Below are 17432 nucleotides of genomic sequence, written 5' to 3' on the forward strand. Positions count from 1 at the left end.
GGTTGAAATGAGCATCGCGAGGCGAGGAGAGCTGACTGGCAGAGCAAGAGAGCCACGACCAATGTAAGGGCTCGTCTCCGGAATATTCTCCTAGTCAGTCAGAACTACAGTCAGTCTCACAGATAAGCAGTGCAAATGGAAAGTAACAAATAAAAACCTACTGACACCCACTGCAGGGCACAGAGAGAGTAGAGGGGAAGTCTCAGTCGAGCAATGACAATTCCGGAGGCCACATATATTTACAGTAGCACTTTCTATGAACATGTGCATGTAGCGCTTTATGATACCTCATAAGGTAATGATAAAAGCACTTATAATTAAGGGGCGGGATGATACCAATATGCCAAGATTTTTTACATGGCAAAAATAAAAACACGAAGCAGCCCAAACTCTTCGGTCTTTTAAAAACCCGCTGTATGTCAAATATTGTGAGCTATAGCCAGGAAAATAAATCAATGTGACTCTGGATGACGACGTAATGTTGTTTGTTTACAATATTAGCTCTGTTTTCCTAAAGAAGTTCAATCCACTTTGTGTTTTGTTTCCTTCCCACGATACTAATGAATATCGCAATACTGGGATCATCACAGTCCAACTTCTGATATATATATATATATAGGTTTTTAAGTGTAGATAGTATCATTAGATTTAAGGACAATCAGAAGATGGCATAATTTGACATATTCACATACGTACTACATTGATTTCCTTCAGGTTGCAAAATGCAGGTAATTTCACCGATTTTCCAGAAACCCCAGCTGGAAGATTTCTGTATTTAGGAGGGAACGAGCAGGAGGTCCAGGAATCCCCCCAACTGAGACTTCTGGAAAACTTGAGAATTTGTCTTTTTTTTTATCCCTATTTCAAATAGACAAAAGCAACCAAGAGGTTCTGTAACACTGACCTATTGTTTCACAGGTTTTCTTCCAGATGAGTCAAAAGGAAGAGAGTTGAGTTCCACCTCCAGGTCCCAGTCCTCTGGGTATTATAGTGAGTGGAAGATGACATTACAGCTCACACTAAAGATGTGAGAAACATGTCAAATCAGGTGCCTGGGCAAGCCACTTGGAGTAGAGTGTAGTTACCCCCAGACACTGATCTTGAGTCAGTTTTGCATTTCCCCCACAAATGGTTAAGGTTAGGATCGGAGGAGGTGAAAACTGATCCTACTAGATATGTACTTAGGGGAAACTTCACCCCGGAGCCAAGCCTCTTAGAGGCAATTATGACAGAATGTCCCTGCAGTTGTTGAGCAGGTTAGGGTGCGCTCTGTTGTAATTGTAAATCAAAGGGGCCTGTCGTGTCCGTAGATCCAATCTAGGTGACTAATCGTTTTCTCATCAAGTGTTGATGACGCATAATGAATCACACAGAGTCTACATTTCGTTGGATTTGCATCGCAGCTTTAGTCACCTTTCAGTTATGTAATCAATTGCATAAACTACTTCAACTTTGACAATTCAGTTTCTAACAATAAGCTTCAAGTAAATGAATTGAAAGTAATATTGGTGGTACCTCAACAGGACGAGACACCTGTATACTGATTTTACAATACAATTGTACGATGATGCCAGAATACATGCAATTTTTTTCGACTCCTATTGCTCAATAACCAATATTTAACTTTTTTTGTAAAAAAGGTGCATGGAAGTTCTACTCACCTTCTCTGGGACACCTGGAAGCGTCTCACACTACAGGCCAAACCAGTAAGGTATGTCGACATGTTTCCCCATTCACACCCTAATAGCTTTCACAATATTCTGTACTCAAACAATGGCCCCTCAAATTCTTCTCCGATGTCTACCCCATCAGTTAAAACCAAAATCATTCTAACAATATAATATAAACTAAACCAAACGAAGACTGGTTTCTTCAGTGTTTTCAAGTGGCTTTTGCATTTATTTACTCAGTAGTCGGGCTAATGTCGGAAAATGTCAATATTTCCTGGACTGAGGGGAAATTATTTATGGAAAGTAGATCCTTCCAGAACTTGCGCCATGCACCAAGCCAGGGTGTATTTAAACAGTAGTCTTCTTGTAAAATATGAAACCCCTCTAGGGATTTGTGGAAAGGGAATTACCTCACTGTGTTCTTCAGAAATGTATACATTTTTAAACGTAGATTTAGAAAGATCATCGCATGCTCAGCCAGGCAACTTCCTGCATGCAGAAATCAACAAAAACAAAATTCATATCTGACAATTTGATCCCTCCCTTGAGGCATACACATATTGGATGGAGGCTAATAGTGGCAATCTTGACAGATTGATGTTGTTGTCGATTTCTGAGCAGGAAGTTGCCCTGCTGTGCATGATGATGTCATATCCCTGACTGTACCTTTAAATCTTCTACAATCAATAAACCAATCAGGCTATCTACCAATAAGCGAGTCCATCCAAATCTCCAGATGGGGTGTGGTGAATGAATCCCGAACATTGGGGACTGAGAGAGTTAACAGACCACAGACTACAGGTCATAACTTGGTTTGGAGACTGATAAGGATGTGATCACACCCATTCACCCTCACAACCACCCAGCCGGTCTCCCTCTCTGCCGCCCTTCCCTAGTTCAGTGTTCCTGGGCAGGGCAGTCTGGCCTCCCTCGATCCCTGTTAGTCCCAGCTGCATGTTGAAAGGGTGGGCATCCCCTCTTCCCCTCACTGACAGATGCAGTGTGGAGGCCCCTCCACCCTTCACCACTCCCCCAAGGCCCAGGCTCTAATCCGCCACATTCAATCCTGTTAGCTGCCCCTCTGCCAATCTCTGCGTCATTCACTCCCAGGCCACTGAACCACACTCTGCCAATAAGCCCTGATCTTGGATCAGTGATCCACAGTTCCACACACCATAATAATAATAAACCCCCAAAGACATCAGCACTGCCAGTTCCATGTGGGCGTGGTTAACAGCTACGGACAAAACACATCCAGCAATGTCGACTGCCAGGATGGACCACTTCCTAGTAGGACAATGATTATCTGCACGTTTGGCTTTTAACACAGGGAATCACAGGAAGAGGATTCACACGTTTCAGAACTATTGTTTCTACCAGTTAGTTGACTGGGGTAGTTCATTGTTGAGATTTTGAAACAAAATGCCCATAGATGTATAATTACCAGTCACTCTATTTCTATTTCTATCCTATTGCCGTGTCACCATCATTGGGCACAATGGGCCTGAATCTGAAGTCATTGATAATAGTAGAGCAGTTTCTTTCAGCCTGTGGTTAAACCTAAAGATAGTTGAGTCCCTCGGGCCTTTAAAACAAATAGCTGTGAACTGCTATCCTGTTCCCTGGGCTCTTGGCTCTTTCAGGAAGAGTGACACAGAGAATCGATAGTATTATGTGTGTGTGTGTGTGCGTGTGCGTGTGCGTGTGCGTGTGCGTGTGTGTGTGCGTGTGTGTGTGTGTGCGTGTGTTTGTGTGTGTGTGTGTGCGTGTGCGTCCGCGCGTGTGTGTCCGCATGGTGTTGTGTGCACCAATGTTTGAATATGCACATGGCCACGGCAAACACTTTCATCTAGGGCCCATCTATGATGGGTAAAGAAGAGAAATTCCCCTAATTGGAGGCCCTCTTGACTCAACAGGGCAACAAAGGGACATCTTATAGGATGGGGGGAAAACTGATGTTCAATTACACATGTTGGGCTCTTGGCTCTTTTTTTCCTCGGTACTGTAGCTTCGAAGCTACCGAGGAGAGGACAAACTCAGAGTCCTCTTTGCGAAGATGTAACTTCTCTTCTCCAACGGCCCAAATTCCAACCAACTCTAGTGGTTGACCTAAAGAGACTGAGAGGCCTATTTTGTCCCTTTGAATGCTTCTCGTCTTTGATTTCGCCAACTTAATAACCGATAGCCTCATGGATGGTTAAATAAGAGGTTTGACAGCGACAGAACTCTACATTTAGTGGAGAAATAGTGTTTTTCGGGATCATTACTGAAGCATGTGAAACACAGATAACTTACGACACAGGGACTTCAGCAAACATCAGAACACAGCAGCAGGAGAGAGAGGGGGGGAGAAAGAGAGAGAGGGTGGGGGGAGAAAGAGAGAGAAAGAGAGAGAGGGGGAGAAAGAGAGAGAAAGAGAGAGAGGGGAGAGAGAAAGAGAAAGAGAGAGGGGGAGAGAGAGAGAGAGAAAGAGAGGGAAAGAGAGAGAGGGGGAGAGAGAAAGAGAAAGAGAGGGAAAGAGAGAGAGAGAGAGAGAGAGAGAGAGAGAGAGAGGGGAGAGAGAAAGAGAAAGAGAGGGAGGAGAGAGAAAGAGAAAGAGAGGGAAAGAGAGAGAGAGAGAGAGAGAGAGAGAGGGGGGAGAGAAAGAGAAAGAGAGGGAGGAGAGAGAAAGAGAAAGAGAGGGAAAGAGAGAGAGAGAGAGAGAGAGAGAAAAAGAAAGAGAGAAAAAGAGAGAGTTCTCCTGCCTAGCAGAACATAAACAGGTCAACTGAAATGTTTTTCTCATCATCTAGCAGAGCGAGCGCAAAAACATGGCTGTTACGGCTCATGGATTGCTTGCCTATTTATTAGAGTTCATTTACCAGAAACGCAAGCAACAAATAGCAGGCCAGGGTTCTCCACAAACCTACAGTATACAGTCACATGTGGCTCTTACAATTAGTTAAAGAGGAATGCTTTAGTGAAGAGCAATGCCACTCAGTGCTTTCTCTACAGTAACTGTATCCACATGTCCTCTTTGTATGGGCTAATCAACTTCGTGAGATTTAGTATGATGTCTCAAACGCCCAACAAGGTACCGTTCCCTAGAACGATTTCATTATACCATGTTTTCCCAGACATGTTGTGAGTCAGAAATATAATCTAATATGTGTATTAAATACCTAGTAGATGTTATACAGAATGTGATTAACAAGTCCATATGGAATTCATAATTGCAGGAAATAAAACCAGAGGAAAATTTCATTGTGTCTCAGGGGCTAGACGAATCTCAATAAGGTCGGAAAACTAGACGAGTGGCCAGTAGCACCATCAAAACGACCTCGGTAGGGATTAAACCGGTTTTATGAGCAAACAGGAGGCCGAGCGCCCGACTTCTCTTACCCACAGGATAAGGTGATTATGGGGGATACCACTTGGTTGGAACTTAGCTCTAGGGAATCGTGATCCAACATCCAAGGCTGTAATCATTTGTCTCTATCCCCATGAGAGCCAACTCCACCAAGGCAGTTCCCATGAGACTAGAGGTTGGGGGTAAACTTATTTAAAACCCTTTAGCTCTCAGCCAGAGTAAGAGCCAGAGTGGCCCCGCGTTCTGCCTGATTCCCACACCACACAAATACTCCTGTGGGCCGTGCCAGGTAGGAGCGGTATGTCCCTGCCACTAAGAGAGGCTTTCATGGAGAAAGAGGCTGGGAGATTGGGGCACCCCTTCCGGGAGAAGTTCATTTTAAACACACACGGGGGGAGAGAAGTGAACCCTGATCCCTTCTCTTCATCATGACTATTTGACACATGTCATAGTAACCCTAAGCCACCTTCAAAACAGTGTGTGGACTGTGGAGACATCCCCTTTAGAGTTATACACGCTGTTATACCATAGTCTAGCGTGAGAACTGGCCTCTGACCACAGTGGATTTCTACACTGGTTGGAACTCTCCGTTACACACAGTCGTTTAAGCCATAAGATGTGATATCAAACTTCCCCATTGGACTGCATAGTAATGTAGGAATGTAAGAGCCCAATCCCCTTAACCAGCATGTCTACCCCAGTACACAGTAGTTGCTACCCAGCTCCATGTTTTATGTATATGTCTCTACTTGGCATTGTGGTACCTGGCTGTAATATGGCTATGGTGAAAAAACAGGCTTTACCAACCAGACTCCATGCTGGTTTATATTCCAATTCATTTGCACTTAAATGACGCATAATCCAAACTAATTTGTCTGTTTTGGAGATATGCTCCCATTTCGGGCTTGTTTTATTGCTCTGTCTCCAGCCAATGTGGAGTAGGTCATAGTAGGTCTATGAAACAACACATGGATAACGTATAACAACAATGGAACAAAAACGAGCACATCAAATATATTATATGAGGAAAGGCTACCCAGAACCAGGAGCCTGACAGCTACCCAGAAACCAGGCGTGGGTTCGGATAGTATTTGTTACCTTTCAAATACGTCATCTGCGCTTGACTGAGCTTGCCTGGTGCACATGGAGCCAATGGAATAGTACCAAAAGTGCAAGGTGCAAACCCTGCTCAAATGGCACTCCGGAATGGCTCAATCAAACGTTCAAAGAAAACAAATACTACGTGAACCCAGCTCTGTCCAGAAACACAACACAGACAAACAGTAAAGTACTCCCACATGCTGTTCATTCAGCAACAATTCACAGCTAACCAGTGAGATTTTAATCAGTAACGTGAAACACTTGACTATTAACCCTCCAGGTGGAGTGTTTTCAATTTTCTTTTTGAACGCATGAACGCATGAACGCACAGCTGCACGGATAACATGCAATATTGGAAGGAAGTAGGGGAGAGGTTGCAGAAAGAACAGTATTCTGAGCTGCTTACTCACGTCAGGGTGTGTTGATGCGTTTGACCTTATGATGTATTGTGTTGTTTTCGTGTCTGTTGATTTATAAACACACCCCTTCTTCTCTTGATACCTCCCGATACATCATCGCACGGCATGCGCCGGATGTCACAGATGGAAAGACAGTTAGATAATGCTGATACATTTCCCGAAATTCCCAGTTTGCATCCCAACTAGGCTTTCTGCAAGGCTGGGAATCTTGAAAAAGTTACTAGAATTTGGCAACTCGAATAGACAAAAACCTGTAGAATTTCACAAATGGAAACCCACCCCATAGCTTTGAAGGGCCAGTCTGCAGTTCAAACAACAATACCAAAGCGGTCACCCTAACCTCATGAGGCAGGTACATTTATAAGTTATTTCAAATGGATGTACCAATCGCAGATTGCCTGTTTAATAATTGTAGGTCTGGCCTCATCCATGGTGCATGCATGGCTAACATGTACTAACATGTACTAACATGTACTATGAGAAGTGACAGGGCATGAGGACTCTGATGGGGCTGTGGGCAGGCAGAGGCAGCAGACACAGAAGGGCATCATTCAGATACAATATACTGCATCACTGCATAATTGCATGACTAAGAGCAGTCTCATCTGCAGCAGGCAGACTTTTAACTGATAAAAATACATATACCCAGAGAATCCACCCAGCAACACAGATCTCTTATGTAATGTAAGGCAGAGAGTGCCCTAGTTAGGCTACAGCTCGCCCTACGCCCTTCCTTTAGAGACATGGGGTTATTAAATGGTTAAACCCAAATGACTTCCTGTATAAAGTCTATTGGAGTTAATTGGATCAATAAAGCCGGATATCTTCTTTCATGTGTACAGTAGGTACTATTCCACTGGACAGTAGTGACTCTTAATACCAGCAGATTAACTTAACCAACACTATCCTCCAACTTCATGTTGCTTTATGAACAGAAATGTATAATATGTACGTCACATATGTCATTTGTAATATTGGAAAGATTCAGTCTATACCTTTCAAACAGCTTTGACCCAGAATGGTCCGTGTTTCTATTGGCTATTTCCCCAAACACAAGCTTCATTGTGGAGGAAACATATGTCGAGTCACTACCATCTCTCAATATATCCTATAAAACACCCAGAACAGAGACGGATGCCTCTTTTTTGTGAGCCAGGGGGTCATGTAATCCATCCAGTGAAGAATAGAGGAGGTAAATATTTAGCCACAGCTGCTCTGTAGACAGGTGGGTGACGTGGTGTTTTGACTCTAGAAGGTTTTGAAATGGTTGAGAAATTTGGCCTACTGGCCTTACACAGCAGATGTGTGCGTCTTGTGCAGGAACCCCAAGGTAAATGCTTTAAGCGGATACATATCTCAATCAACAGTGAGCAAAACAAGAAGCGCTTCAATGGAACTTGTAACTAAATAGAATTTCACCAAATGGAAACATTTAGAAGTGTTATTATCTTCACAAAAGCTTAATGGTAACAGCAGAAATACCAACGGCAAACATGTTAACAAACATTGTCAAAATACTTTGTATATCCCAACAAAGGGACCCGATAAAGAGAATGCTTTCATATCTACTGGTGGACAATGTGTTGAACAACTACACAGAATGCCTGTATTCATAGATACCCATTGTCTAACCGGTGACCAGATACAGGTACATTCGGATTCGAGCTGGAAACGGGAACAAGAATGCTGGGCCTGTCGCCAGACGGAATGTCAGAAATGGCCTTTCTTGTTTTCGCAGATGCCTGGGAAAATAAATGTATCGGGAAGCTCATATCCTCTCAGGAAAGGGAGTGTTTACAGGCTTTAGTGAGTTTCTCTGCCAGGGCCACGAGAGCTCTGGAACCCTGGCTGGGATCCTCCACATCCCTCCTCACCAGGGCAGGCCAGAGCCAGACATGTCCCACCATAGTGCCCCCGTCCCTGGGTAACGACTCAGCGCCGCTAGCTCCACGTTAGCCCTCTACTAATGCTACAGGGCTCCTTCTGCTCCTCTCCTAGGGCAACGGAACAACATTCTGCCCCTATATACTCCAGCTGGTATAAGAACTGTCGGTAACACTTTCTATGTCACCAATATCTATAATGCATTACAAACCCTCACAATGAGTCATAATGCAGCGACAATTTTGAGATGCACACACATAATAACTCATAATGCTCTGTAGACAACATATGTTAGTGTTACGGAAATGTCTGGGAACTAGCACGGTAGATGACGCGATTGTGCCTATAAGTCTACAAGTCTAATAGTCATAATGTGATTCATGTGTCCACTATAAAACAGCCGCATCTAGCTCAAGCTGTCCCTTGAGAGAGAAAGAGACAGCGCATGCATGACTAAATGACCAGACAAATATTGTCGCATGGTACGGCGTCTGGTTAATACGGCCCAGTATCAGCCATGACAGTGAACCAGGCCAACACGTGTCTAATGAAAGCAATAAACACCATATCACCAAATCTTCAAACGGTAATTGCACCGCCTGCTATCACATAGGGTGCCATAAACAAGGCGCAATAATCAGGCACGTGATGTCCTTCTGAAGTGCTTTGAGGGTATGATCATATCATGGTGAAGGGAAAGTGAACCACTTTTCAGTATAATTTCATGACCACCATTTAATCAACATCTTAGACGAGAATTAGAGACTTTTTGATTTCATTCTCTTCTGAAAACGACTTGAAACCAATCATTTCTGCGTCACGTAATTCTGATACACATAAACCTCATTCCCACTAGGGAGGGTGTCCAATCAAAAATGCATATTTTGACCAATGGGTAAATTGCGTAGATACTCCTCTGAGAACACCAATGGTCCAACCCTCACGTCCCTATCGTAATCCGTTCAAAGTTATTGGAGTTTTTACCCTTGTAGGATGGCCAAGGGTAACTAAATCAATGGAGGCCAGAGAATAAAAGTGACGAAAAAATCTGCAAAATAGCAGTACGTCAGCTAGGCGGGATGCCGTTAGAGAATTAAGGCAAACTGACAGGCTCACCGTTGAACTCTCATCTATCCTCTTGATTCCGAAGGACATAAAACAATATAAAGGTAAGATAGATATCAATTTTGAGACATGACATGTAGTATTTTCATATTTTAGTATATGGCTTTTCATATTAATGGGAAGTACCTGTTCTTTTTTTGAAGATTTCTCAGAAAGACAAGTGTATCTCTGTGAAATGTCTACAGAGCACTGAGCTTTTATCGCCAACACCTTTCACATCTAATTCAGCTCGTGTCAGGAACCAACTCTGCAGAATATACCGCCACAACATGTTGCTGAGAGAAGCGACACCGCTCTGACAACAGAGTTTGCTGCGTATTGTTCGGATGTGTCCGACATATTTTGAATATAACGTTAATGATATATTAAAGAAAGACCCCAACTGAATGATTCAGAACATGAAGAATATCCTGGTCGAATGTATTTTATTTTAAAACATAAAGAAGTGACATTTCAGAGGGCAGAGTGGGTGGACACACTAAACTAGGTCTAAACCAAGCCAAGCTAGGGCAGGTTGTACTCTGCTGGCCTGGTTAAACATCCACCATAGTTGCTGGAACCATGCTGGAAAGAACAATGTGAAAACATTAAAAAAAAGGCCTTAATCGAGACCCACCACCACAGACAGACGTGCTTGTACTTGACATTCCAACGGAGCACTTAATACCGGGTTCACCTTGAGTTAACCCTGACAAAAACAAGTTTCCACTCCCCAGTCTTGTGTGTCGCTCGAGACACCGGGGGGACAGATAAGCCTGTCAATCACGTCGACACAAACACAGCCAGAGGAGGCTGCTTTTTCTCAAACCGTCTGACAGGGTATGTTTAGTGTAACAGATCTGGGTTCAAAGTCAAATAGTAGCTGTTTTGTTTTAAATACTTTATCTGCACTTCATTGAGTTAACCTCAATGGGACCAATGGAGTAGTCCCAAAAGTGCAACTGCAAATCCCGACCATCTGGCACTCTGAACACAGGTCTGGTTCGTACTTTTCTCTGACCTGTTTGAGCTGTAATGAAGGAGAGAGAAAGAGACAGATACACAGAGGCACAGAGAGACGGAGACACAAAGAGAGATGGAGATAGAGAGAGAGACGGAGACAAAGAGAGACCGAGACACAGAGGGAGACAGAGATATACACTGCTCAAAAAAATTAAGGGAACACTAAAATCACACATCCTAGATCTGAATGAATGAAATATTCTTATTAAATACTTTTTTCTTTACATAGTTGAATGTGCTGACAACAAAATTACACAAAAATGATCAATGGAAATCAAATGTATCAACCCATGGAGGTCTGGATTTGGAGTCACACTCAAAATTAAAGTGGAAAACCACACTATAGGCTGATCCAACTTTGATGTAATGTCCTTAAAACAAGTCAAAATGAGGCTCAGTAGTGTGTGTGGCCTCCACGTGCCTGTATGACCTAACTACAAAGCCTGGCAATGCTCCTGATGAGTCTGGACAGCTCCTGGACAGTCTGTGGTGCAACGTGGCGTTGGTGGATGGAGCGAGACATGATGTCCCAGATGTGCAGTCCATGGCATCAATGCCTTCCTCTTGCAGGAACTGCTGACACACTCCAGCCACATGAGGTCTAGCATTGTCTTGCATTAGGAGGAGCCCAGGGCCAACCGCACCAGCATATGGTCTCACAGGGGTCTGAGGATCTCATCTCGGTACCTAATGGCAGTCAGGCTACTTCTGGCGAGAACATGGAGGGCTGTGCGGCCCCCCAAAGAAATGCCACCCCACACCATGACTGACCCACCGCCAAACCGGTCATGCTGGAGGATGTTGCAGGCAGCAGAATGTTCTCCACGGCGTCTCCAGACTCTGTCACGTCTGTCACATGTGCTCAGTGTGAACCTACTTTCATCTGTGAAGAGCACAGGGCGCCAGTGGCGAATTTGCCAATCTTGGTTTTCACTGGCAAATGCCAAACGTCCTGCACGGTGTTGGGCTGTAAGCACAACCCCCACCTGTGGACGTCGGGCCCTCATACCACCCTCATGGAGTCTGTTTCTGACCGTTTGAGCAGACACATGCACATTTGTGGCCTGCTGGAGGTCATTTTGCAGGGCTCTGGCAGTGCTCCTCCTGCTCCTCCTTGCACAAAGGCGGAGGTAGCGGTCCTGCTGCTGGGTTGTTGCCCTCCTACGGCCTCCTCCACGTCTCCTGATGTACTGGCCTGTCTCCTGGTAGCGCCTCCATGCTCTGGACACTACGCTGACAGACACAGCAAACCTTCTTGCCACAGCTCGCATTGATGTGCCATCCTGGATGAGCTGCACTACCTGAGCCACTTGTGTGCGTTGTAGACTCCGTCTCATGCTACCACTAGAGTGAAAGCATCGCCAGCATTCAAAAGTGACCAAAACATCAGCCAGGAAGCATAGGAACTGAGAAGTGGTCTGTGGTCCCCACCTGCAGAACCACTCCTTTATTGGGGGTGTCTTGCTAATTGCCTATAATTTCCACCTGTTGTCTATTCCATTTGCACAACAGCATGTGCAATTTATTGTCAATCAGTGTTGCTTCCTAAGTGGACAGTTTGATTTCACAGAAGTGTGATTGACTTGGAGTTACATTGTGTTGTTTAAGTGTTTTTTTGAGCAGTGTATAAAGGGACATAGCGAGAAAGAGACACAGAGCGAGAGACAGACACAGAGAGAGATGGAAACAGAGAGAGACAGATACACAGAGAGGGATGGAGACACAGAGAGTAACAGAGAAAGAGAGAGACAGAGACACAGAGAGACAGAGAGAGACAGAGACAGAGAGAGTGACAGAGACAAAGAGAGAGACAGAGACACAGAAAGAGACAGAGAGAGACAGAGACACATAAAGGGACATAGAGAGAGAGACACAGACAGGGAGAGACAGACACAGAGAGAGATGGAAACAGAGAGAGGCAGATACACAGAGAGACAGATACACAGAAAGAGACATAGAGAGAGGGAGACACAGAGAGAGACAGGGACAGAGAGAGACAGAGACACATAAAGGGACATAGCGAGAAAGAGACACAGACAGAGAGAGACAGACACAGAGAGAGATGGAAACAGAGAGAGACAGATACACAGAGAGGGATGGAGACACAAAGAGTGAAAGAGAAAGAGAGAGACAGAGACACAGAGAGACAGAGACAGAGAGAGACAGAGACAAAGAGAGAGACAGAGACACAGAAAGAGACATAGAGAGAGGGAGACACAGAGAGAGACAGAGACACATAAAGGGACATAGCGAGAAAGAGACACAGAGAGAGAGACAGACACAGAGAGAGATGGAAACAGAGAGAGACAGATACACATAGAGGGATGGAGACACAGAGAGTAACAGAGACAGAGAGAGACAGAGACACAGAGAGACAGAGAGAGACAGAGACAAAGAGAGAGACAGAGACACAGAAAGAGACATAAAGAGAGGGAGACAGAGAGAGGCAGAGAGAGACAGAGACACATAAAGGGACATAGAGAGAAAGAGACACAGAGAGGGATGGAGACACAGAGAGACAGAGACACAGAGAGGGATGGAGACACAGAGAGTGACGGAGACAGAGAGAGACAGAGACACAGAGAGACAGAGACAGAGAGAGACAGAGACACAGAGAGACAGAGACAGAGAGAGACAGAGAGAGACAGAGACACATAAAGGGACATAGAGAGAGAGACACAGACAGAGAGAGACACAGAGAGAGACAGAGATCTGTACTCCCGCACATTGACTCAGTACCGGCACCCTGTGTATATAGCCTCGTTATTGTTATTTTATTGTGTTATATATATACTGTATATATATATATATATATATATATATATATATATATATATATATATATATATTTTTTTTTAAACTTTTGTTTATTTAGTAAATATTTATATTTAGTAAACTATATTTATTGAACTGCATTGTTGGTTAAGGCCTTGTAAGTAAGCATTTCACAGTAAGGTCTACACTGTTGGTTAAGGCCTTGTAAGTAAGCATTTCACAGTAAGGTCCACTACATCTGTTGTATTCAACGCATGTGACAAATAACATTTGATTTGATACAGAGAGCCAGGGAGAGAGAGAGAGAGAGAGACATAGAGAGAGAGACAGAGAGAGAGTGAGAGAGTGAGAGAGAGAGAGAGAGAGAGAGAGAGAGAGAGAGAGAGAGAGAAAGAAAGAATGAGACAGACAGACAGACACAGAGAGAGAGAGAGAGAGAGAGAGAGAGAGAGAGAGAGAGAGAGAGAGAGAGAGAGAATGAGACGGACAGACAGAGACACAGAGAGAGACAAACACAGAGGGAGAGGAGCTTTCCACTTTGACTTACCACCAAGCTGCTGTCCAGCGACAGTCTCTTTAGCTGCTCCCTCCTCTCCAGGTGTCTGTTCATGGTCCTCCTCTTCCACTGCAGCCCGCTGCCACGGCCCTGGGAGCCACTGTGGGAGGGGAGGAGTGTGTAGAAGAGGGGAGAAGCCAAATATCACTCTTTTGTACAGGAGAGACATTACCCTTGGTCCTCCCAGTTGGCTGCTGGGTACATCAGTAGTGAGGCTGTAGTACGTTAGTAGAGCTCAGAGTCCATGTTATATTTTGCATCTTTGAAGCTGAGAAGGCGGCACCGCCACGCTCCCTCTCTCTCTCCTTCTCCCTATACCTCACCCTTTCTATCTCTCCCTCCTCTTTCCTGGCTGCCCGCCCTATCTCTCGCTTTTTCCCTACCGCTTCTCTCGCTCTGTTATTGTTGTGCTGCCCGCCTGCTCGCTCTGCTAACCTGATAGCAACCGGAAGTGTTGGAGAGAGGGAGAGCCTCACTCCACTGATCATCCCTGAGTTTATATGTTTTCTGTCCCCCTCCCTCCCTTCTCCTACTCCATGTTGTCATAGGCTTCTCCAAACAGAGCTGGGAACCAGCGCGACCGGGCCAATGCAGGCTAAGGGAGAAAATAAACACTTCACTTCACGCATACTACTCCTCTACAAAGAGCAGGCTCTGTGCCTCCGCTCAGCCCTGCCACAGAGTAAGCACACAACCTCCTCATCAGTGAAGCGCCCGGGTCAAAGGTCGCATAGTGACCGCCAAGGGTTAGGGACGTTCTGTCATGACCGCTGTATAGTATGTAATGTATGGATTCTGTGTGTGTGTGTGTGTGTGTGTGTGTGTGTGTGTGTGTGTGTGTGTGTGTGTGTGTGTGTGTGTGTGTGTGTGTGTGTGTGTGTGCGTGTGTGTGTTTTTTGTGTGTGTGTGTGTGTGTAATTACAGTGTGTTACGTATTCTAGGAGCCACTTCAAAAGAGAAAATCTCTCTTTTGATTCAACAGCAACTTACACTTGAGTCTGTGTAAATTGCTTTGGGTACTGAATACATTTCATCTCTTTTAATGCTGAATTATTCCAGGTTGCCTCGCAGACTGTCTTCTAACCACATCCCCCTGGTCCCAAGGCCCTCTGTCTCTGGCTTGTCTGTTCCACCCTGTCTGAGACATCAATGGCTTGACTACACTTGTCAGTCAGTATACTACTGACGTCAAAATGCTACGCTACATCCAATGTCAATCTCCCATATCCAAAAGTTTCAGTCAATATATACTGCTAATATCCAGGTAGCATTTCACACCCACACAGAAATTGTTCATCTCAAACCCAATTGACTACTCACTGCTCTTACCCCAGCACCGGTGAAACTGGTTGAGATTACATCATTACACCCAGAAACTGGTTGAAATGACGTCATTATGATGACATGTCTCCCAGTCTTGCCGGGTTGGTCAGCCCATTTTTGCTGTTCTACATCTAAACGTGGAAGGAAGGGGATTGATCAATGACAGGACAGGGCGTCATGCAGGCTTACTCTGGTTATGCCACCAGCACAGACGGTTTCTGTTCTTCTTCATTTCTCCCTGATGATCTTACATTCAGTAGTTTTGACGTCAATCGAACCTGGGTTCAAATACTATTTGAAATGATTTCAAATACTTTAGCTGGATTCCATTGAGCTTGCCTGGAGCAACGGAACCAATAGAATTGTCACAAAACTACAAAACCTGCCCCATCGGGTAGGCTAAAACAAATGTCCAAAGTAGCTGAAATTATTCAAATAGTATTTGAACCCAGGTCTGATTCCTTTGTGTGCCAGGACATTACGTTCAGCTGTAATTCTCATACATAGACAAGACTGGATGTAAAGCCCCCACACTTCCTCCGGACGCCCAGATAGGGATTGTGGGTAATCAAGAGCAAATGATTCAAATGGATTAACGTTTGAACTTGACTGCCCTGACTCGAAAAACATAATAGATTAACCAGTCAAATGCAATGACACCATTTCGCTTGAAGGTAGGGGAGGGGAGTCCGGAAATTAGAAACCTGAGAATACGTTTACGCTGAGCGGTGAGAGCCTCTGATGGAGCCGTGCAGCTTATGCCCAGTCTTCATTGAAATGAATGGGGGGCATTTCACGCTCGGCAAAAGTCACGGTTGTGGTGTAGCAGTTCAGTAAGGTTGTATAGAAACAGGTGGTCGATAGGAGGTCGTGAAGCTGAGCCAAACACATTTGGAGTCAGATATGAGAATGGGAAAGGTAGGGAAACGCGATAACGTACAATGACAAAACCCAATGGTTTGAATAAAGCAACTGACTCTCGATCTTGGATAAGCAGCTTCTGACATGGTCAAGTTCGGAGAAATATGTGCAACTGGCCAAAAGCAAAGGAGAGAAAACGCACGAGGCAGGACGTCCGTCTGTAGGCCAGTGTCCTACATCACCAGCCGAATGGTGAAAAGACTACAATAACGTGTGTCTATGTAAATGCGCCACGTGATATTTTACAAAGACGTCAGATTCAAACGTCCGTGGTAACGTCAATGAAAAGGCCAAGTGGTTGGAAATGTCCCCAATGGAGCTCAGGGATATTATTTCATACAATTACAATGCAAAGGGTCGTGGGTTCGATTCCCGCTAGGGCCACCCATATGTAAAAGGTATGCATGCAAGACTGTAAGTCGCTTTGGATAAAAGGGTCTGCTAAATGGCATATATTATTATTATTATTAAGATTATTATTATTATTATAATTGTATGTAACAGAGGTGGTTCAGTGAACATACACTTGTGTGATGAGTAACCTTTTTGGTGTGATTGGCACATTTGGGATAGTCCTGAAGAATTAGTTATAGACTTTAGCTCAGAGGGCTAACACTGTCCTGAGACCTGGGTTTGATACCCAGTCTATCCCATATGCTGTAGAAGCTGATGGAGTCTCACCAGTCTGTTTATTGGCCAAGGGAACTCAGCAGCATAAATAGGCCATAGAATACTAGGAACAGATTACGTCGGTGATGATCTCTGGCCCACGCGATCATCATGAAATACAATCCCACGGGGACCTCCCTATCCTCATCTCCCGATCTCCTCACACACCACAGCCCCTCCTTTCTCTAAATGATTTACACCAAACCCAATTACCACTGTGTAAAACCAGTCTTCTGTTGGGGGCGGCACAGAGACAACAAAGAGAGACACACGTCTACGGCCATATTACGCGCTCGTCCCAGCCAGTAAGACAGTAAGTCAGCCAGCCAGCAAGTCAGCCAGGTTGAATGGATGCAATCAAAGGTCCACGGACAATCCTGACATCTGGGAGTCTTTGTGTACACCCCTAATTAGATGCCAGGGTGGAGGTGGAGGAGGCTCTGAGGGTTATGGAGGGGGGAAACCACTCGTTTTAACATCTGCTGAGGGAGAAACTAGGAGGGGGGGGGGGGGGGGTGCTTTTGGGGTTGCACGGGGTGGACCAGAGAGGTGAGAGGCTGGCTGAGGATAATGAGAAAAGAAAATAGCATTATGATCACTTATATACAATTGTAATAAGGTATACATCACTTAAATGA

The 17432-nt window shown here is 44.7% G+C and overlaps 1 protein-coding gene across 1 annotated transcript in view; it reads right to left on the reverse strand.

Annotated features, from left to right (window-relative positions):
• Nucleotides 1-17432, reverse strand: part of LOC115133142 (nck-associated protein 5-like) — a 175146-nt gene that overhangs the window by 151709 nt on the left and 6005 nt on the right. The window contains 1 exon segment of the mRNA XM_029666077.2: nucleotides 13873-13981. Within this exon segment, the coding sequence (XP_029521937.2) occupies nucleotides 13873-13935 (63 nt within the window). The 5' untranslated portion in view covers nucleotides 13936-13981.

This window comes from Oncorhynchus nerka, linkage group LG2 (assembly GCF_034236695.1).
Source record: "Oncorhynchus nerka isolate Pitt River linkage group LG2, Oner_Uvic_2.0, whole genome shotgun sequence".
NCBI classification, from domain to species: domain Eukaryota; kingdom Metazoa; phylum Chordata; class Actinopteri; order Salmoniformes; family Salmonidae; genus Oncorhynchus; species Oncorhynchus nerka.